This window comes from Trichechus manatus, unplaced genomic scaffold (assembly GCF_000243295.1).
Source record: "Trichechus manatus latirostris isolate Lorelei unplaced genomic scaffold, TriManLat1.0 scaffold00009, whole genome shotgun sequence".
Lineage (NCBI taxonomy): Eukaryota > Metazoa > Chordata > Mammalia > Sirenia > Trichechidae > Trichechus > Trichechus manatus.
Window position 1 is genome coordinate 23,791,696 of NW_004443945.1, and position 22,749 is coordinate 23,814,444.

At 37.7% G+C, this 22,749-nt stretch overlaps 1 protein-coding gene across 5 annotated transcripts in view; it reads right to left on the minus strand.

The window, feature by feature from the left end:
• Nucleotides 1-22,749, minus strand: part of ESRP1 (epithelial splicing regulatory protein 1) — a 58,147-nt gene that overhangs the window by 24,366 nt on the left and 11,032 nt on the right. For 3 of the 5 annotated variants that reach the window (XM_004370768.1, XM_004370766.1, XM_004370767.2), the window contains exons 5-12: nucleotides 10,998-11,096; nucleotides 10,816-10,870; nucleotides 8,803-8,913; nucleotides 8,549-8,681; nucleotides 8,415-8,457; nucleotides 6,215-6,516; nucleotides 3,198-3,416; nucleotides 832-1,018 (exon numbers count right to left, since the gene is read on the minus strand). In XM_004370768.1, coding sequence (XP_004370825.1) covers nucleotides 832-1,018; nucleotides 3,198-3,416; nucleotides 6,215-6,516; nucleotides 8,415-8,457; nucleotides 8,549-8,681; nucleotides 8,803-8,913; nucleotides 10,816-10,870; nucleotides 10,998-11,096 — 1,149 coding nt within the window. Of the gene's footprint in view, nucleotides 1-819; nucleotides 1,019-3,197; nucleotides 3,417-6,214; nucleotides 6,517-8,414; nucleotides 8,458-8,548; nucleotides 8,682-8,802; nucleotides 8,914-10,815; nucleotides 10,871-10,997; nucleotides 11,097-22,749 lie in introns of all 5 variants that reach the window. The other 2 variants (XM_012559839.1, XM_012559836.1) reach the window with 1 other exon arrangement.

The following is a 22,749-nucleotide window of genomic DNA, read 5'->3' on the forward strand; positions in this document are numbered from 1 at the left end:
GTCTTTGGACTGTATTCCAAGCGCTACATTCTATAAATATACCCAACGTGTCACCTAACAAGATGTCTTATTTAAAAGTGAAAATTATGCAAAGATGATCCAAGTTTTAATATTATATCCCCAAAATGTTCCTCAGTTACTAACCAGAACTTGGTCTCTAGACTAAAGGGCTTATTCCTCTCAAACAGGATTCCAGATGGCTTACACCCAGATGTCAATGAGCAAGAGCATGGCTTGAAATTAAGCACTGATCCTGTGATCCAATGGAAACTTTGGCTAATTTATTTACGCATTTATATATTTTTTTTAACTAACTTGCTCATTCCAGATATCCTGTAGAGCAATAGAAACGCTCTTCAGATTATCCTTTTCAAAAAATACTCAATCCCCAAAAAGTAAAAAATGCAAAAATGGGCATCAAATCACCCTTTAAAAAAGGCTTAATGTGTTTTTAAAAAAAAAGAAAAAGGATCCAGGCATACATACTCATAATTTTACTTATAAATGCGTATTAACATATCGACATAGCCATGTTGCCTCCCAGAGTCAGTGCTTATCTTGAGCACACTAAGCTTGAGAAATGAAGTGCTTATCACTGGAAAAGCAAGAATATAATTTGAAAGAAAGTATTGGTAGCATCTCTAATTGTGGGTATCCACAACCAATGATTACCAGATACTACTGATTTCAGACGGGAAAGCCTTATGTAACCACCCCACCTGCCTCAGAAAGAACCAGGGGCACAGAAAGTTATAAAAGCAGCTTAAGCACCTACCAGCATATAGCGTAGAATAGTGCCAAGACCCAAGAAAAACTTACATGGTAACTTACATGGCGGTGGGGATAAGCCATTTCGATTTAAAGTGCCCCCCATTAACACAAAGTTCATCTCCTCAGCTGAACACTGAAAGACTTCAACATATCTGTCCTTCATGGTTTTTTTATGACACTTCTGTGCAGCCATAAATGCTCTGTCCGCAGACTTCATCTGGATAAAGGCATCTCCTGATGGGCGGCCCTAAGTTTGTGGAGGAAGAATAAAAACAAAAGGAGACTGTCTCCCTCAACAAGGAAATGGTTGCTTATAAAACACGCAAAGTGACAATCACCCATAGTTCAGACATTGTGGCTGCAAAATCTGGGTGACAGTGTGATCTACTGAAATTTGACTTGCATTTCATCACCTAATCACCAGAATGGCCCACAAAACCTTGAAGAAACAGTTTTGAGAGCTCATAGTTGAAATCGATCCTTTTTGGTTTCTTTTAATTAGTATCAGATTTACTTGGTTCTGAAAGGATTCCCCCGTGACTGCGGTTTCAAAGTATAGAATTGTACACTGGGTTTTTTTCCCTTCTGAAAAATCCAATTTAATCTCATTGCATTGAGAAAAGCTAGTAACAGAACCAGTATTAGAGCTCTACATATCCTCCTAGATGAAACTATAAACAAATCAGTGTTCTCCTTGGCTCTCAGTCCTAGTCCATCACAGACTTTGCTGCAACATCCCGTTCACTTTATCCTCATCCCTGAAGCCTAGGTTGGAATGTGGCTTGCAGGGTAGGAAGAGGGTGTAAGAAGTTGGGAATAGCAGAGCCCAGTGATGGTTGGTGAAAGCCATATCAGCAGCCTTGCTTGGGAACCCTTCTCTCACCTCCTCCCTTGCACCTCCATCTTAAACTTCGGTGAAACAGGGATTTAAAGACCTGTCCTCTATGAGTAACAGCTTGCTAATAATCCTCTATTGAAAACCAAGCCTATAGATTTCTGTTCTACAGAACCAGAACTCTACAGACAATACCTCAGCTTTGCTTAGCATGACCATTTTACAGGAGAAAAAGACACACAGGTTTACAGGACTGCTTTTTCGTTTTATGGTTTTCTTTAAAAGTGTCTTGGGGACCATTTATCCAAATTATTACCATGCAAGTTACCATAAGAGCTACCATACCAGGCAAATTAGCAACAAACCCAGTCCAAGATAGAAGCCTAACAGCTAAGAGCCTTTCCATCATCAAAGAAGCATTTCTCCCAAGTGCAATCACAATAGGTCGTGTGGGTAAATGAGAGGAAAATCTGTCTACTTGTTAATTGGAGTGATAGCTCCTTGGTTATTAGAAATTGTGGGGAGGTTCCCCCCCACCCAAAAGGACTCTTTACCAGTCAAGCATACTGAAAGGGTAACTAGTCAAAAGAAAAGTTGTATAGCTTAATATTGACATCAGACTTGGAATGACCATGTGTTGTGTGGAAAGCCCAGCAAGGACTTAAGATGTTTTGATTCCCTGTACCCAGTGGCATGTGTTTTCCTATGAGATGGGACAGACTATGGTTATGAATGTGATTAAAGCTCCAAGTGAAAAGAAAAGGTGGGAAATTAGCCATTGGAAAAAATGTCCCTATTTCTAATACAAACTTATATTTGACCCATAATGTTCAGAAAACATCTGATTTTCAAAAATTAATACACTTTTGCTTTTAATAAAGAGTTTCAACATTTTGATTAGTTAACTACTTGGCTTATGGAGTTGTAGAATTCTGTTCTGTTTATAATAACACAAAATACTAGCAAAATATCCAGCAACTGATATGGTTAGCTCTACTTAACCAAAAAACAAGTGAAATCAAGCTGGTAGTCACATACTCAACTACTTCTAATATGCTTACAATATACACTTGCATACCAAAAAAGAATTTAGCTAGATTTTGAGAGGCTTCCTCTATTATTCATTCATTAATATACTTGAATGCCTATTATGTTTCATATACTGTTCTAAGTGAGGCAGATACAAGCCCTCATTGAGTTTATAAACAGTCTATGGATAGAAAATATTCTGGGACACAGCCATGTTCATTTGTTTCCGTATCATCTATGATTGCTTTCACAGCATAATGGCAGAGTTGAGCAGCTTTAATGGAAAAATGTTGTATAAACTGATGTGTAATATATTTGACTCCTATCTGATGCTATTGTTTAATTGGATAGATATATGTGATGAAGGAATCTGAGCTGGATTTGAATGCTAATAACAATATTCATTCTGTAGTTCATTCTAAAGCCTTCTTTCATTTAGGTAATTCTTTCCTTAAAAGAGTTACTATATTACTGAGGAATATTTGTACTTTTTTATTAGAAGAGAACCTTTGATAATTAGAAAGAATAAGCAAATAAGTTTTCCAATAAGAGACTTACTTACCTGGTGATTCAATACCATGTGAACCCCGTGAGTTCGAATATCTGTGGAGAATTCCCCCAGGAAGTCCAGGATGTCCTCAATTGTAGCCGCATAGGGAAGACCTCGAAGGCGTATACAGTCTCTAACATTTGTAGGAGGCACAAATTGCTGAGGTAGTAGTGGAATAATGGGAGGGGTTGGAAGTGGAATAAGAGGGGCTGAGGAGAATCGATTCAGCACCTGTACTCAAAGCAAAACAGAAGTGATTCAGAGCCTCGCTATGCCAATGTGTTCTGTAGCCCAACACTGGCATCACTAGAAACCTGTTAGAAATGCAGAATTTCAGCCCAACTCCAGACTTGATCGATCTGAATCTGCATTTTAACAAAATCCTCAAGTGATTCATAAACGCATTTGAGAAGTACTGATTAAGAAAGGGATTCACGCTTTTCAGCTGAGAAAGCACGACACCCACTTTTGTCAATACAGGACGATGCGTATAATATCCACAGAACAGTGAGCTTAGATCATGGGTTTGTTCTATACAAATTTCTCACCACCTACTGTGGAACCCTGTTGGCACAGTGGTTAAGCGTTTGGCTGCTAACCAAAAGGTTAGCAGTTCAAATCCACCAGGCGCTCCTTGGAAACCCTATGGGACAGTTCTACTCTGTCCTATAGGGTCGTTACGAGTTGGAATCAACTCAGTAGCAGTGGGTTTTACTTTTGGACAAGTATCCTGAAAGACTACAGCTTTTTAAAAAAATCTGTGCGTATCACTAAATGTGGACTTATGTAGCAATCTGTTAGATTCCATTTCAATAAATACATACATAGTGTTCTCCTTAATATTCTCTTTATGCCCCACTTCCAAACCAAAGAAATAGAAAAAGAATGACCTAGTAAAACCACCACAAGCCTAACAATGACTATAAAATGTACATGTTTAAGGATAGAAAGCAGCAGAAGGCACAGCATGGCTAATATAAAACTGTGGGGGTAAAAAACAGATTTAGTGACCATAAACAATAATTTAGTTTCCACATGAATTTGAGACAATGGCAAGACAGAGGATGTTAATTTCATAGGCTTCAGCTATCTTGAGGATAGGAGATAGTTTAGGTACATTTTGGAGAAAGGATTGCTCCTAGGCAAAACTCCTATTACAACGTTCTCTTGTCCACTTTTATCTTTGATTAGAGCATGCCAACTAGGCTCATACTAGGTGGCCCTCGTGCACCCACCACTTGTGGCATCCCCAGGTTTTCTGAACAAATTATCATTACAGCCTTTGAGGTTTATCCATTCCATAAACTGAAAATGTGGAAGAATTGATGAACTCCCTCCCAAAAATTTGCCCTAACTTCCTCACTCACACCCCGTCTGACTGCTACCTGAGAAAGAAGTGACCAAAAAAAAAGAAAAGAAATCAAAAGAACAAACACAGAGCAGTCCAAGCAATTTCATGACTAAGAGACAGGAAAACTTTTAAAGATTATCCAAACAACCCAGACACAGCAAAAGCATTAGGAGAAGAACAAGAATAGAAAATCAGGGTAGCTCTGGACCAACTAGGGATAGGAGATGGTCAAGTACCGTACAGTGCCTGGCACAAAGTACATGTCCAAGTATTTATTAAATGAAATGATTATTAGTAATGAAATGACAGTGGCAGAGTCTATGGCTACCTTAACACTTCTTAAATCAATGAGTAGGGATGAGGTGATGGGGAGGAAGCTCACCCACACTCAAAACTACCTTATGGCAGAGTCATGTCCAAATTACGCAGCATACCCTATACCCAAACTAAAAGTAGCCAAGGCCTTGGGGTAGCTCATTTCAGGGCATGATTTCCATAAATTTTCCTCTATTTAAATACCTAAAATAAAAGTTGCATCATGTTTTTTCCTCTAGCTTGGGAAAAATGTGTGAAATGTTTGAAATATATTTAGCTTAGAGATTCAGAATTCACGATACTCATTTTCAACAAGGTATACAATTAATCTAAAAGTATGTTAACCGTTTAGAATTTAAGAGCACTAGTACAATAGAACATACTAATTTTAGAATTCCTCTTTTACCTAATTCTAGGTATAAAAATCATTTTGGTATTCTTGTGGGCAAGCATTTTAAATGACAATGTACAATATGCTAACCAGCTAGAACTTACAGAAATAATAGTAAAGTGTCCTAAGTTCTTGAAAAAAAACCAAAAGAATCATCAAAATGACTGTTTTACTAAAAGACACAAGTAGGATTAATTGGAAAAGCTATGTAATGCCATCTATTTAATCTCAGTTACAGAGGAAATAGAAACTGATCCTTGATGAGAATTTCATTGTTCAGCTGATAAGTCTAAAAGAGTAGACAAAAAAGTTAAGATCCTACAAAGTTTTATACACATGGATCTTAGTACATTTTGGGGAAGTGATTACCCCATCTTACGTCTCAAAAACAACTAAATTTTGAAAGCTAGTATGAACAGGACCAAAAGGGCTCATCAGCAGCATATGAAACCGATCAAGCCATTTTAGATATAAATTTGGTAAGACGTTATTAAAAACCTTAAAAGCTCACACATGCTTTATTACCTATTCTTTAAAAAATCCAATCAGAAATTGATAGTTTTATAAGGATGTTTATGTAGGACTTTCTTATGGTAGAAAAAATTGGGGGAAAAAAAAACCCCAAATGCACAATAGAAAAATTTCTAAATTAATTACATATATCTATGAAATATATTATTTTAAAGATGAATTTTTTAAACACAGGTAAACTTTCAAGATATGTAGTTTTAAAGCAGGATACAAAAGCATATTTACAACAGTATTCCAGTTATGTAAAAACCCATAGTATTTTTTCCTGTGTGTATACCAGATAATAGTGGCTATCTTTTGGTTATGGAATCAGATTTTTTTCACGTACTTATACTTTCTGTATTTTCCAAGTTTTGTTTGAACACAATAAATAATGTCTTGTTTCCAGAACTAAATAATAGAAATTAACACAAAGCAACCAACATGCTTTTAAGAACCAACCTGCTGAACTTCAGCTGCTGTGCTCCTGAAGAGTTCAATGTATCTTTTACCCAACAAGTCCTTATGCTTCCTCAATGCATTCTGTGCATATTCCTCACAAGCAAATAGGACAAAAGCATCCCCTGTTGGCCTACCATCTGGGTAGGTTACAAAGAGAATGCCTTCTTTGCCCCCAGTGATGGGGCAATGCTGTCCAAAGAAGGCCACCACTTCTTCAGCTGTGGCCGTGAAAGGGAGCCCCCGCATTCGGACAATGACTTGATTTTCCTTGGAGAGAAACTGGGCTACCTCATTGGATGTACCTAGAGAACAGAAATATCAGGAAGCATGGTGAGAAACAGTGAAGACATCAATTTTACCAAATTATAAATGATAAAATTCTTGGCAAGCTCTTGAATTCATAATTAAGACCACACATCCAGTGAATTCATAATGACATAATCCTAAATCTGAAACTTTTCAAAAAACACCTTTTTAAATTTAGGAAGCTATCCAGACAATTAAATCATGGACCGACCGCCATATTCTTTTCATGGAGAGGCAGTAAGTCATCATAGTGGTTAAAAGCACAGGTTCTGGAGCTCGAATGACTGGGTCCAATCTTGTTGTTATCATTTACTAGGATATAAACTTAGTCAAGTTTAACCTCTATGCCTTAGTTTCCTCATCTATGAAATGGGTAAAAAAAATTACCTACTCCATAAATTATGAGAATCTGTTTAAGTTATACATATAAAGCACTTTGGTGGTTTTTGTTACTATTTCCTGGACTACTTAATAAAGGTTCCAATATTCTCAAGTAGAGAGAATGGTATATTGAATTCCCATGTACTCAAGCACCCAGTTTCAACATTTATCAACATTCTGCCCAACGTAAAGCATTTTATACAGTGCTGCCATGTAGCAAATACTTAAATGTATATCCTTCAAGCTCATTCACTAGTAATACTCTACCATAATAGCAAATTCTTATCATTATGCCCACATACTACGAAATCCCAGGCACTAATATGAACATTTGTCAGCTTTGCCACCTCCAATTTCCAATGTATCTACCATGGAACCCCAGGATTCAGGTAAGACCTTAGCAACTCCAAATACATTTTATCCCCACCCAATATCAAACATGGCAGAACTTTGGAAACTTCTAAACTTGAAGCCCTGAAATTTGAAGCCTTGGCATTTACCTAAAGAAATAAGTGCTTGAGCAGAAATATATCAGCAAATTGTGTTAACAAGATGCTGTTGATACTAGCTTGACAGTTGCACAAAGATTTTTCACCTGGACTATATAATATAGATATCCAAATGTTCTCTATATCTAAGCAAAAGTCACCCTAGTATAATCTGGCAATAGGTGCCAAAAGCATTTTACAAGGTCTACATTCTTTGATTCTGCTTTTCTACTTTTACAGATTTATCCTAATAAGTGGCACATATTCAGATACAAAAGTATTCACTACCACATAAGAGTGAAAAATTGGAAATAAGCTCTAAATGACCAACAAGGATGTCTAAAAATATTACAGTACATATAACACTATATAGCAATTAACATTTAAGAAAATTGGGTAACATAGAAAGATACTTAAATTATGAGGGAAAAGAAAGTTATAGGTCTAAATGAACAGATCAATAGAAAGTACTTGAATAAAAAAATTTGTGAGAAAAACCAGGTAACATTTTTTATGCATCTGTTATTTTTAGGTCTTAAAGTTATGAATTGAGAAAAGACTCTATCTGTTCCCACTTCTTTCTGACCATATTACTGCAAACACCTCTATCCAAAAACATTAGAAGTCACAAAACTACCATGTTCCTGGCCACTGATGAGTTAAAGAAGTTAAGAGAAAAACTAGAAGCAAATATTCTACAATTCTGGGTATTGAGGTGTGACCGTTTGAAAGTAGTTTCAGACTAATTTCTTTCAAGAACTACCCTTTGTATACTACTTTAAATAACCCTTTTATCTTTGTATAATACTATTTTAAATAGCTATTTAACTAAATAAAGTAGGATAACTCAAGCCTTAGGGCAAGTGTTATACATTAGTACACTCACTGATACTATTGGAATTTTCCTTCCTCTCATGTTTCGCTGGGAAATAAAAACCACTCATGATTCTGTTTATCTACCCTTGATGTTTATGTACAATTTTAGATTTGTATTACTGTAGCCACATTATATAAAAGGTACTTACCACCAGCAATTTTAAGAAAATCTTCACCTGTTGCTTTGTAAACCTAAGAAAAGAAAGGGAAATAGATTCTGAGCCTTCTGTTATATGCTAATACTCATTCAAGATGTCAAAAGTCGCAGGCTGTGATGACATACCTCAATGTACCGGGTCCCCATGTGATGTTTGTGCCTCTGTAGTGCTAGGTCTCTGTGTTCCTCACTTACAAACCTAACCAGAGCTTCTCCATTCCTCCGACCCTGAGCATTCAGACAAAGTGCAGCACCTCCCCTTTGAAAATAATAAAACAGATGGCAGGTAGAAAAGGAAATGAGGTGGAGGAAAGAAAATGAAAGAAAACCCCTTATCCCTTTGGGATTGTTAAGTAAAAGTAAGATTAAAGAAAACCAACTTGGCAATGTTGAGTCCTTTGAAGAATCTTGCAATATCTTGATCCGAAGACTGCCATGGTAAACCTCGTGCCCTGACTACAGTGTTATCATCGATAAGTTCCATCTTGCTGCTGTGAATTAAGCAAAACTTCAGGTTGTATGACTAATGCTAGCAGGTCTGACATGTTACCCCCTGACAAGGCAATTTGTCTAGTTACAGGCACTGGTATGAGTTATTTGGGATTCAAGCAGATTTAAATACCGACAAACTAACTTCATAACCTCAAAAATTCTATAGCCGTGGTTCAAAGTTATCTTCAGGTGGTTCACTATAGAAAGATGCTGCCTATGCAGGTGCAATACAGCTAGCTCACCCCACAAACCATCCATCCGCTGAGGAGCCGCTTGCTTGTCAAAACCTCAGGAGCACCCAGGACCAATTTATGGGAAACAAAGTTCTCCTAATACTGTCATAGCCTAAAAGTTCCTAGAATCAAGAAAAATAAGTTTGAATTTATTCTCAGATCTAGCCAGTACATAAATGGGGTTTAAACCTAGTTTCTAGGCAAAATTTAGGAATAGCACAGAGCTAGTAATTAATGCACATCAGGAACATGTGTATGTGGTCAGGGATCTGCCATCAAAGGATTTCCCTATCAAGTTAATGAGCAAATAGGGAAGGCATTACAGAGTATTTATGGAAATGCTTGGGTGTCCCCACACCATAATGAGTCATTTGCAAATTGCCTATTATATATTTTGACACCACTTGATGTTCTATTTCTCCCATGTGCACACTTTTCAGTACTCCTAGGACGTTTTTCTAATGACTCACTTTCTCCACAACTAAATAGGCCTCGAAGTCTTTCTACAGGAGAAGCTGTCAGAAGTTCCTGTTCACTTCAGGCACTGGGGCATTCTCACACAATTTACTGTGATTTACATATTTAAACAGGTCTATCTGTGATCACAAACAGAGATACCAGCACTTCATATTCCTCCCCAGTTATTTCCTTTCCTTTAAAGTCAAGCTGATAGAACACACTTAAAATTATCTCAGTAAAAATCTTATAAACTCTTTTAAAGCTTAAGAGTTTTCCTCTTCTGGAAGTTTTCCAGTGAAAGGATGGACAGTTCAAAGAGATTAAAAAAACCACAGACACAAACATATGATATACCTTGAACAAACATCAGGAAAAATGAACTAAGGTCATAGCATGACTAAAGACACAAATATTTCTTAGAAATTTAATCCTAACATCCAAGCTTACTATAACTAATACAATCTTCCTTTATATGTTGTGTTTACGTGCCATTGAGTTGGTTCCAACTCATAACAACCTTATAGGGCAGAGTAGAACTGCCCCATAGGGTTCCCAAGGAGTGGCTTGGTGGATTCGAACTGCTGGCCTTTCGGTTAGCAGCTATAGCTATTAGCCACTGTGCCACCAGGACCCCTCTTTTATAAATGACCTATCATTAAGAAATAGATAACTTGCTATATAGGATGAACATAGTATACTTGTTTCTGTAATAATAATAATAAAAAACCTACCACCATTTTTATAAAGAGAAGAAATGTATTCCTTGCACCCCACTCTGCTGCTTGGAATTATTTTAGGGGCCAAGCATCAAAATGTGTAGAAGTATGCCCTCACTAACTCAGCTCAAGGCAATGAGAAATACCACTGGTCATTAGAGAGAAAACATGATAGCATGAGGCTCAGAGGGCACCATATGGAGTCAAACAATCCTAGTTCCCAGTCTCTACCTGTGTCTTTCACTTCTGATGGCTTTGGGCCGGCTAGGACTTAATATACCTTCTAGTTAGATTATTATACTTGCCATGTTAGAACTATGGATTAATAACAAAAGAAAAATTTCCCCATATTTAATGTGTGCATTTGAAATACTTTTTATTTCTCTATAATACCAAATGGTTTAAGAAAGCTACTAAAATATAAGTGGAGTTAAACATCACAATGCAAATAAAAACAAAGCAGAAGGCCCAAATGGAATACTCAAGTACTCACCAAGTGCCACTTTCAAATTTGTAATTTACTCTCTCTGGATCTGAAAATTTGTGATCTAAAAATGAGAACATATAAGTCGTCATTTTAGCTATTAGAGACACAAAGCTGTAGAAGAAATTCAAAAGTATAGGTGAGGAAAAGATGAAATTTTAGGCCCCCGATGTTACAATAGCAATACTTACTATAAGGCTCTGAAATCATCGCTAAAATTATATTCCCCATATCTTCAACTTGAGAGGCTCCATATCGGGAGACTGAACTATTTTTCTCAGTATTCAAACCTGTGAGATTAAGTTAAGGAAATATTTTGGGGTGGTAAAATAAGGTTGCTTCAAACCCCAAAATTAAACTCATACTGAGCCAAGAAGCTGAGTGAAAAATACATGTAGATAGACAATGCTCTAAAAATCTCAGCACAACTGCTTCCCATCAGACTGGACTTCACATAAACTTCTTGAAGTCTCTGATTGTCCTCTTGGGTAAAATGGCAAAATCAATCTTGTCCTGAGGTATTACTGGTAATAAAATTCATGTTTATTGAGTAGTAGCAAATGCATGAAGGAGAAGTCCCTGGGTGGCACTAACAGTTAAGCACTCGACTACTAGCCAAAAGGTTGACAGTTTGAACTCACCATCAGGCACCTCGGAAGACAGGCCTGCTTCCAAAGGGTCATGGCCTTGAAAACCCTATGGAGCAGTTCTACTCTGCACACATGAGGTGGCCATGAGTTGGAATCGACTCAATGGCAACTAACAACAGCAACAACAAATGTTTGAATACTGAACACTTTTAGTTTTAAACCGCAAAGTAGGAAACAAAGTTAATTAAGCCTTCATTCTATCTATCTTTACAGCCCACACTAGGCGGTGACAATGCCTATCTAAAGATAATGTTTCATCAATCAAGACCAGGCAGTATTAAATGACTTTTTTTGGCATATTATTTAAAATAGACACTTCAGATTACTGATGACACTATTTCCATGATCTACCTTCACTCAGAACTTCCCCAAATACTTGTAGAGCCCCTAAGAATACCTCATCTTCACTAGCAGCAAATGTTTGTCCTTTGAAAGTAATTTTTTAAAAACAATTCAAACATTCACAGCAAAATTTGGCCAGTGTGGTCCTTGATCTACCCAGTACCCCATCTGGGTAAACCAGGAAACGAGACTTTAAGAAATGCACAGCTAAAATTGGGTTTGAAGATAGAACCAAAAGAGATTTCCATTATTTTAATAATTAGCAATCTTTCTAAAATAAGTACGTGTCTCCTTCAAAATAGTTACCTTAGGAAGCTAACATAGTCATTGGGGTGTTTAGTTTATTTTTAAGTTTCAGTGCTGTTATGGATTGAACTGTGTCCTCCCAAAATATGAAAATATGTGTTATAAATCCTAATCTCTATGCCTGTGATTATAATCCCATTTGGGAAAGGGTTGTCTTTGTTTTGTTAATGAGACAAGATCAGCGTACGGTGTGTTTTGAGTCAATCTCTCTTGAGATATAAAAAAAACAAAACAAAACAAAAAACCAGACCCGTTGTTCATAGCAACCCTATAGGACAGAGTAGAACTGCCCCATAGGGTTTCCAAGGAGCAGTTGGTGGATTTGAACTGCTGACCTTTTGGTTAGAAGCTGAGCTCTTAACCACTACACCACCAGGGATCCTTTTTGAGGTATAAGAGAGACTGAACAAGCAAGCTAAGGAAGCAGAGATGGGAGAAGAGAGATGCCAAGCCACGTGAAGACTGCTCAGGAGCAGAAAGAAGCCCAGAAGAGACAAGGACCTTCCTCCAGAGCCAGCTGAAGGAGACAGCCTTCCCCTAGAGCCGGCGCTGTGGGGGCTCCAGACTTCTAGCCTCCTGAACTGAGAGAAAATATAATTTGTTTGTTAAAGCCACCCACTTGTGGTATTTCTGTTATACCGGCACTAGATAACTAAGACAAATACTATAGTTACTTTTTATCTCATATAAGCATAAATTTTGTAATAAAGTACACCACACATCAGAATACTATGGGACTGTACCTTCTCACTCAAGTTTAAAATGAAAATACCCATCTGGGTGGTGGTTGCTAGCATGTTAGCTTAATTTATACAGTTTTCTGAATGGTATTTTATTATAAGGTTAAATAATTAAGACACACATTGAGAAAATGTCCATATGTAGTATTTTACTGAAAACTAAGAGGATAGAATGCTAAAACAAATCAGAGCTTATTCCCACCAAGAATGCAAGCAATTACCTAAAGAGTTAATTCAATGAGCAATATCCTTTTTCATTCTCAATTCGAAATCCCTTTCTAATTAATGTGCTAGCTTCCTCCTTCCTTTCTCCAGTAAAAGAGATATTGCTTTCCCATCATGCTAGCCAGATTCATTTTTGTGCTGTTCTTCAACCAGTTCCATTTTTCTGCAGTTAAACATACCATATGTGGAAATGCAGCTACATCTTCCTTGGCAAATTACTTACCCCTGAATGTCAGCTTACCTGTAAAGCCAAAGCTGTGACAATGTCTGCCTCCCAGGGATTTTTTGTGAAGACTGAATGAGATAAGACAAGCCCAGAACACAAAACAGGTATTTTAATAAGTGATGTCCTTCCCCTCCTTCCTAGAATCCTTGGGAGACCAGTTTCATAACCCATGCACGCAATGGATCGCTTTTGTGTGGCCTCTCTTGCCATAGGCTTGTAACTCCCACCCAAACAACTGGGTGGGACAGTGCAAATAAGGTAATTGTGGCCCACCAAGAGGATTGGTAAGCTTTACCATTGTGCTAGGCTTAAAATGAGCCATCCCAGAGAGGGAAGGAGAGGATCTCACCACTACCAAGGAAGGAGAGCCTGGAGCACAGCAAGTCCTTTGGACCTGGGATCCCTGTGTTGAGACCCTCCTGGAACCAGGAGACTGACAGAGCAAGAGCTGTAACACTAAAGCCAGAGAGAGGCGGTGGCAGAGAAACGAGGCAGGAGAGATGGGCAGGAGACGGCGCAGTGGGCTTCCCAGCCCACAGAGCAAGAAAGCTGAGTGCCTTTGGGTAGGAGGCTTGCTAGGGGTAGGGTGCCTCCAGGCACTTGGTGGAGCTACGATTGCTGACCCACAGAGCTAGAACTGAAAGTGGGGTGCCTCTGGGCACTAAATTGGCAGAGATAAAAGAAAATGCTGTGGGAGGGACAGTTGGTGTCAGAATTGGTAAAGATAGTGGAAAGAGGAGGCATATCTGAACTCCGCCTCATAGGAATCAGCCTTGGGCTGTTGATTTTGATTTTCCTTCCCCCTTGTGAAGTTTAAGGAGGTCAGATGCCACCCCTGAGCCATTTTTACAATCCATAAGGGTCAGACCTTTCTGAGGGCCACTTTTATGACAAAAAACCTGAACTTAGCAGATGCTTATTTGTATACTCTAATAGAATCATCACCAAGCTAAAACGTAGGTAACTGCTACATCTCCTTCTCCGCTTCCCCTTGAAACTTCTAGTAATGAAATAAATACATTGCCTACTGAGAGATTAGAAAATCAATCCTAGATGTTCAAGCAAAAGACCAATGACCACCGATTGGAGTCATTAAAATGACTTTCCGCAGAGGGCTGCATAGAAAGCATATATTAATCCAGCGCCATTTTCAAAAAATATAATTCTGGAGTAGAAAAATAATATTTACTCTTGTGAAAAGCAGAGCCAAAGGACGAAGGAGATTTGGGGAAGAAAACTGCCCTAAGTTTTCTGGAGGGGGGCAGTGGTGTCACTAGGGTTAGTGTCACCCAATGCCATAACTCATGGTGTAACACCCCTCATGCTAATTACCACAATATAGAATTAAAATACAATGTTGTCAATATTGTAGCTAAAACACTAGAAAATTTGACAAAATCAGCAACTATAAAAACACCAGCAGCAAGGAAAACAACAGCTTGTGCTTATAGCACCTGCAGACGAAATTATGTGATTCAAAGCATCACTGTAATAGGGTAATAATGACAACTCTAATGAGAGCACATTAGAAGGTTCAAAAAGTAACATAGCAAGAGTTTTAGCCTTGTAGGTATATTGATACATAAGCTGGGCTTATGAAAAAATTTTTGTTGTTATAACTACAGGTATACTTTTATAAAAAATAATATATTTCTGCTGAAACCCTGCACAAAAATTTTATAGACAGTCATTTTGGTGTCACCCCCTCCAACAGTATCACCTGGTGAGGTATGCACCCCCTTCACTCCCCTAGTGAGGCTACTCGTAGGTGGGGGGTAGGGGGAGTGGTTTAAGGATCTTCACAAGACTGTCTTAAGAAAGACTAGGCATGGTTTATTATGAGAACTCTGCAACCAAACTAGTATCTGGAACCCTGCAATTCTAATATTCAGTCATGTAGAGGGCCTACAATGGAACAAAGAGAAAAGTATACAAGGAATGAACACCAACCCCATTGTATACGCCAAGCACTAAACTTTGGCACTTTTAACATTGTAGGCCAGATAATATTTGTTGTAGAGTAGGGGGAGGTTTCTTGTACATTGTAGGATATTTAGTTGCATACTTGGTCTCTCCTTACCTCCCCACCCCCAAAATTGTGACAACTAAAAACATCTCCTGACATTACTAATGTCCACAGCAGGGCAAAATCACTTCCAGTTGAGAGTCACTGGTATAAGCTAATAGTTCCCGAGAAACAGCTCCAACTTCACCCCTTATCATCTCTCAGTCACTCAGAGACAGCTTTTACATGTAAGGGACTGTTACTAGACAGATATTTTGAAGGAAATTGGCCAAGAGAACACTCTATAAGCACCAGCCTGATGGTGTGTCAAAATAAGGAGGCATGTAGCCCCTTTCAGCACAAACACGTTAGGGAATGGGAGAAAAGTGCTAACTCAAAGTACAGGTTGACCCTTGACCTGTTTTTGTGGCTCAAACTAAATAGATTTTACACTTGTAAAGGGCTGTTTAAAGAAAAAAAAAAAACAGGATATGCACAGAGACCATATATAGCCCACTCATCCTAAAATATTTACTATCTGTTCTTTTATAGAAAAAAATTTGCTGACCCCTGACCTGGAGAAGTGAATATGAACAAAAGATGGCCAAATATAGAGAATGCTACAAGAAAGTTTATCATACCAAACTTTCTATCCCCAAATATAATATTTGGGAAGAATTAAGCTTTGGAGGACTATGAATAGGGGAAGCACACTCCATTCAAGTCACTTGGTCGCTTTTTTCTCTCTTCTGTATGACAGGAGACATGAGGCTTTCTCACCTTTGTTCAGTCAACTCCATTATAAAGAACTCTTATCTTCCTAATCCTTTAACCAAATAAGATCATAAGTAACCACCACCTAGCACCAAAGCCTTCCCTAACTCCTCTAGGTAACAACTGTCAACTTAAAACTCAATTATAATTGATACTATTGCTACATTTCTCTCTCCTGAGAGTAGGCCTCTATCTTCCCCTGATCTTTTACCACAGCCCCAATGGCAATCTGTTGACATAAGTGGTGGCATTCACTAGCCTTCAGTATCGATTAAATCTCAACATAAAGAAAAGAAAAACCCTCACAACTGAACCACTAAGCAACATCAAGATAAACGGGGAAGATTGAAGTTATCAAGGATTTCATGTTACTTGGGTCCACAAAACCCATGGAAGCAGCAATCAAGTAATGAAAGGATATATTGTATTGGGCCAATCTGCTGCAAAAGACCTCTTTAAAGTTAAAAAGCAAAGATGTCACCTTGAGGACTAAGGTGTGCCTGACCTAAGCTATGGTATTTTCAGTCACCTCATATGCATGTGAAAGTTGGACAACGAATAAGGAACACCGAAGAATTGATGCCTCTGAATTGTGGTGTTGGTGAAGAATATTGAATATACTATGGACTGCAGTAAGAATGAACAAATACGTCTTGGAAGAAGTACAGCCCTAATGCTCCTTAGAAGCTAGGACAGCAAGGTGTACATTGACATGTTATCAGGAAAGATCAGTCCCTGGAGGACATCCTGGTTGGTAAAGTAAAGGGTCAGCAAAAAAGAGGAAGACCCTCAACAAGATGGACTGACACAGTGGCTGCCAACAATGGGCTCTAACATAGCAATGATTGTGAGGATGGCGCAGGATTGGGCAGTGTTTCGTTCTGTTATACACAGGGTCACAATGAGTCAGAATCAACTCGATGGCACCTAAAAACATCATCTTGTGCCAAACACTGTTAATTGCTCCCAATTTTCACAATAACCCTGCTGGGTAGATAATAATAAAACCAAACAAATGAAGAAACTAGGATTTAGAGTTTAGTAACTCACCCAGTCACCTAGCTGGTAGGTACAAGAGCTGGAATTGTAATATAGCTCTGATTTGACTATGTGTACATAATTCCCTTAACAAAGATAAGAAGCCTTGCCTAATTTGTTTTGAGCAATACTTTGTAAGAAGCTTTTAAAATTTATATATAAAAGCCACCAACATCATGGAACAATTTGCATAGAAATTGTTAAATGGGAACCTAATTTGCTTGTGAACTTTCACTGAAAACATGATTAAATATTAAAAAAAAAAAGAGGATAAAAAAAATCAAAAGTAAAAATGTTAAGTATCCTTTTGCACAGAAATAGATTTGTAGCTAAAGTATTATTTTACTCAATTTTACTTTTTAATTAAGGATATGCTCTTGACATTTGGCAAACTTGATTCCACATAACACGTACAAACATGTTGTTTCCCTTCAAGCCATCACTAAGAAGATCAGCAGCTCTAAGCTGTTAACAACTTTAAAAGTCATCCAACCTACTGCAAGCCAAAACCACCCCTATACACACACATACTCACACCTCTTGGGAAGTTTCCTTCAATCCATAATCCTTAACAGAAGTTAACATGAATAACAAAAAAAAAAAAGAGGAGTGAGAAAAAAGTTTCAGTACCAATTCTTTCCCCTATCAATTTATAATTATATATTGAATTACTTGGTGCACGTCTGATCTTGAGGGAAGGAAAAATGAGTCTATGCCTCCTGATTAATGGCTACTCAAGCAACTTACTCATTTTGCCCTAGAGGCAGCCACAACAGAATGAACAGGCTTAGCAAGCTTTACAAATGAGAAATGCCATGAGGAAATGAGGAAGGGTAAAGCCAGATGTGGTGGGAACATAATTAACATTACAGACAACCATTGAGTAAAGTGCTACATTTACATAGAGTTTAGGGAAGTTGAGAATCCCAGTCTATATTTGAAAAGGAGGAAAACGTTCCTTAGCATCACATTTTGTGAAATAGATTTGAGGATTTAACCCACACTTAGATTAGCAGAAGGCCTGGTGGCACAGTGGTCAAGAGTTCAGCTGCTAACCAAAGGTTTGCAGTTTGAATCCACCAGCGGCTCCTTGGAAACCTTATGAGGCAGTTCTACTCTGTCCTATAGGGTTGCTATGAGTCTGAATGCATTTGGTTTGGTTTTCTATGTGTGGTTTTGGTTTACATTAGCAGAAGGTGGAATTTAGAAAGAGGAAGAGATTTTACAAAGTGTTTTGATAATAGCTTATCTACTCAAAAAAAGGTATCTTTCCCAACTGTCTGAAAATATGACCCATTTGGTTTCAGAACACCCAGTTTTCAACTGTAAATAACATTTTTAAATGAAGGTTTTAGTTTCTAACTAAGAGAACCAAAAACACATATAAAACACAAATGCATTAATTGTGGAACAAGTTTTAACTACATTATGATTGTATCCCAATTCAAAACTTCAACTCAGACTTTTTTCCCCCGCCAAAAACCCCTCAGACAACAAACGTTTTACTTCCTTCCCTTCAACTCTTGTTTATGGTTTTAACAGTATAGCACAATCATATATGATGCCTATGTTAATGAACAAAGGAGTAGCAAACAGATAAAATATGGGGAGAGAAAAGTTGGATTTACTGCTTAATTAAGAACTAGGGTTTCTAATGATAACGTGCACAGTGATTGCTATGCATTGCATTGTGTCCCCCCAAAATACGTGTTAGAATCCTAACCCCATACCTGTGGATGTAATCTTATTTGGAAGTAGGGTTTTCTTTGTTGTGTTAATGAGGCCTGTAGGGTTTTAGAAATATCCAATATGAATCTTGTTCCTGAACGACTCCGATTGAGCAAGAGTGACTGGACAGTAACCCCATCCATAGTTAAGACAGGGACATTAATCAGACTTCCCTTTCTTCTCCTCTCCCTTCGGGATCAACAGCTACAGATGAACAGCTTTTAAGTGCAAATCCAGCCATCAATTAGCAATGTAAACTCCTCAGGGCCATCACTCCTCGACCTACCCCTCAGGTTTTCAGACTTTATGTTCCCCTCCTTTCCCCCTGCAGCACTGGCGTCATACCATAACCTAGGTTAATAGTCAGTGCTTTGTGGTGGGTTCACGGGATTCAGCATTGTCCTTCTGTACATAAGTTTCCCTTTATTAAAAGCCTTTAGTCCAATCAAAAAAAAAGAACTAGTATTTCTGTAATTATGTGAAGGAAAGAAGGGGAAGAAGTAATAAATTATCCTTAATGAGTAGCATGATTATAAAAATAGATTCTATACAAATCTAGTATATTGTAAAAAGTTTTGAAAGAAGGAAATCAAGAATACCACTGTAAGTACTCCCTAATTCATTCTATGAAGTAAACATAAACCTGATACCCAAATAAGACAAAGACATCAAATGAAAACAAAACTAGAGGCTAATACCTCTTATGAATATAGATGCAAAAATCCTCAACAAAATGCTAGTGAAAAGAATTCAACAGCATATTAAAAGAATCATACACCACGACTGAGTGGAATTTATTCCAGGAATGCAGGGATAGTTCAACATTAGAAAATCAATCAATGCAATAAACCTCAATAGAACAAAGGAAAAGAACCACATGATCATCTCTATGGATACAGAAAAAACATTTGATAAGATCCAACACCTCTCTGGATGAAAACCCTAGAAGACTTGAATAGAAGGGAAATTCCTCAGTATGATTCAGTGATTCAGGGCATATATGAAAAGCCAACAGCCAACCGTATACTTAACAGAGAAAGACTGAAAGCTTTCCCCTTGATATTGGGAACAAGACAAGGATGCCCGCTTCTCACCACTTCTATTCAACATTGTATTAGATTTCTTAGCCAGAGCAACAAGAAAAAGAAAAGGTGTCCAGTTTGGAAAAGTAAAATGATCTGTATTCACAGATGATATGATCCTAGATATAGAAAATCCCAAAGAGACCACAAGATAACTTCTACAGGTAACAGAGGAATTTAGCAATGTTGCAGGGTACAAGGTCAATAAACAAAAATCAACTGGGTTTCTATACACCAGCCATTAGCAATCTGAAAGGGAAATAATTCCATTTACGATAGCATCTAAGAGAATACAATACCTAAGAATAAATCTAACCGGGGACAAGAAAAACTTGTACAATGAAAAGTATAAAGCACTGCTGAAAGAGATTAATGACTCTATTTAGTAAATGGAAAGATGTTCCATTTTATGGATTGGAAGACTTAATATCATTAAGATATCGATACTACCTAAAGTGATCTAAATATCTAATGCAAACTCAACAAAAATTCCAACAGCCTTCTTTACAGAATAGAAAAACAAATCCTCAGCTTTATATGGAATAGCAAGAGATCATGAATACCTAAAACAATGTTGAAAAAGAACAAAATAGGAGAATTCACATTTCCTGATTTTAAAACATATTATACAGCCACAATAATCAAAAACAGCCTGGTACTGGTATAACAATAGACACACAGACCAATGGAATAGAATTGAGAGTTCAGAAATAAACCCACACATCTATAGTCAACTGATTTTTGACAAGAGTGTTAAGTCCATTCGATGGGGAAAGAAGAGTCTCTTAAATAAATGGTGCTGGGAAAGTGGATTTCCACATGCAGAAAAATGACACAGGATCCATATCTCACACCACACAGAAAACCAAATTCAAAATGGATTAAGGACCTAAATGTGTAAACTAAAACCATAAAGTTCTTAGAAGAACAAGCAGGAGCAATGTGTCACGCCAAGCTTTCCACAATGGATTATCTAATATAATAGCAAAAGCACAAATAGCAAAAGACAAAATTAATAAATGGGACCTCATAAAAATTAAAAACATTTGTTCATCAAGACTACCAAAAAAGTAAAAAGACAAGCTACTTACTGGGAGAATTATCTTCAGAAACCACATATCCAACAAGAATCCAATAACCAAAATGCACATAAAACTTCGAAAACTTAACAAAAAGACAACCCAATCATAAAATGGGCAAAGGACCTGAATAGACATTCACCAGAAAGAACATTCAAATGGTCACCAAACACATGAAAAGATGCTCAGCATCATTAGCTATCAGAAAGGTGCAAATCAAAACCACAATTAGATACCATTTCACTCTGACTAGGAGGAGAAGCCCTGGTGGCACAGTGGTTAAGAAGAGCTCGGCTGCTAACCAAAAAGTCGGCAGTTGGAATCCTTGGAAACCCTAAGGGGCAGTTCTACTCTGTCCTATAGGGTCACTATGAGTCAGAATCAACTCATGGCAATGAGTTTGGATTTTTGGTTTAGGATGGCTGAGATAAAAAAACAAAAATAACAAAAGTGGGAAAAGATGTGGGGACATTGGAACACTTACCTATTGCTGGTGGGAATGCAAAGTGGTACAGCCATTGTGTAAAAGTGTCGCGGTTCCTCAAAAAACTAAAACTAGAACTACCATATGACCTAGGTAATTCTACTCCTAGATATATACCCAAAAAACTGAAAGCAGCGACTCAGAGACTTGCACACCAATGTTCATTGCAACACTATTCACAATAGCCAAAAGATGGAAACAACCTAAGTGCCCATCAACAAATGAATGGCTAAACTAAATGTGGTATATACATTCAATGGAATACTAATCAACTAGTAGAAGAAATGAAGTTTTGATATATACTACAGTATCAGTGGAACTTGAAGACTTTATGCTGAGCAAAAAAAGGCAACTACAAAAGGACAAATTTTGTATGACCTCACATAAAAAGACAAAAAAAGGAAAATGTAGAGAGACCAAAACTTATTAGTATTTATTGAGGCAGGAGGGAGGGGGGAAAGAGGGGTTAATGGTGATAGAAAAATCACCTTGATTAAAGGCAGGGTTGCACAATTGCTGTCAATAAGTTGTGTATCTGTATAGAGTTGAATTGGCAAAAGTTGTGTGCTAGATATATTTACAATGACAAAAAAAAGAAGAAGAAAAAAGAGCTGCTGAGGCTGCTTACATACAACCAAACACCTCATGGAATTGGGTTACTTGGTTTGGAGATTTAGGGTCATGGTTACATGGGACTTGCCAGTTAACTGGCCTAATAATGTGTGTAATGTTTCTGTTCATTGCATAGTGCCTGGGGTCTTAAAAGCTTGCAAGTGGTCATCCAAGGCACAACTAGTCTCTATTCACCTGGAGCAACAGAGGAAGGAGAGTCAGGAAGACAAGCAGTATATGGAACGTGCGGCTAATTGCCTCCATGAACATGAGACCAGAAGAACTGGATGGTGTCTGGCTACCATTACTGAATTATTTTGATCAAAGATTCCATAGAAGAATCCTGATCAAAAGGGGGAAAATGCAGAACAGAATTTAAAATTCTCATGGACTACAGACTTTCTGGAGCCATGGAGGGTGGATGAACTCCTGAAATTACTGCCCTGAGATAATATGCAAACCTTAAACCAAAAATATCCCTTGAAGTCATCCTACAACCAAACAATAGTTTAGTTTAACTAGTACAAAAAGGTCTGCCTTGAGCATTATGCTCTTTTAAGAACTACCTACATGGGATCATGTTGACAACAGCAACTCAAAAGATTAGATAGGAACCTCAGGGGGCAGTAAGATTATGTTAATGAGGGAAGAA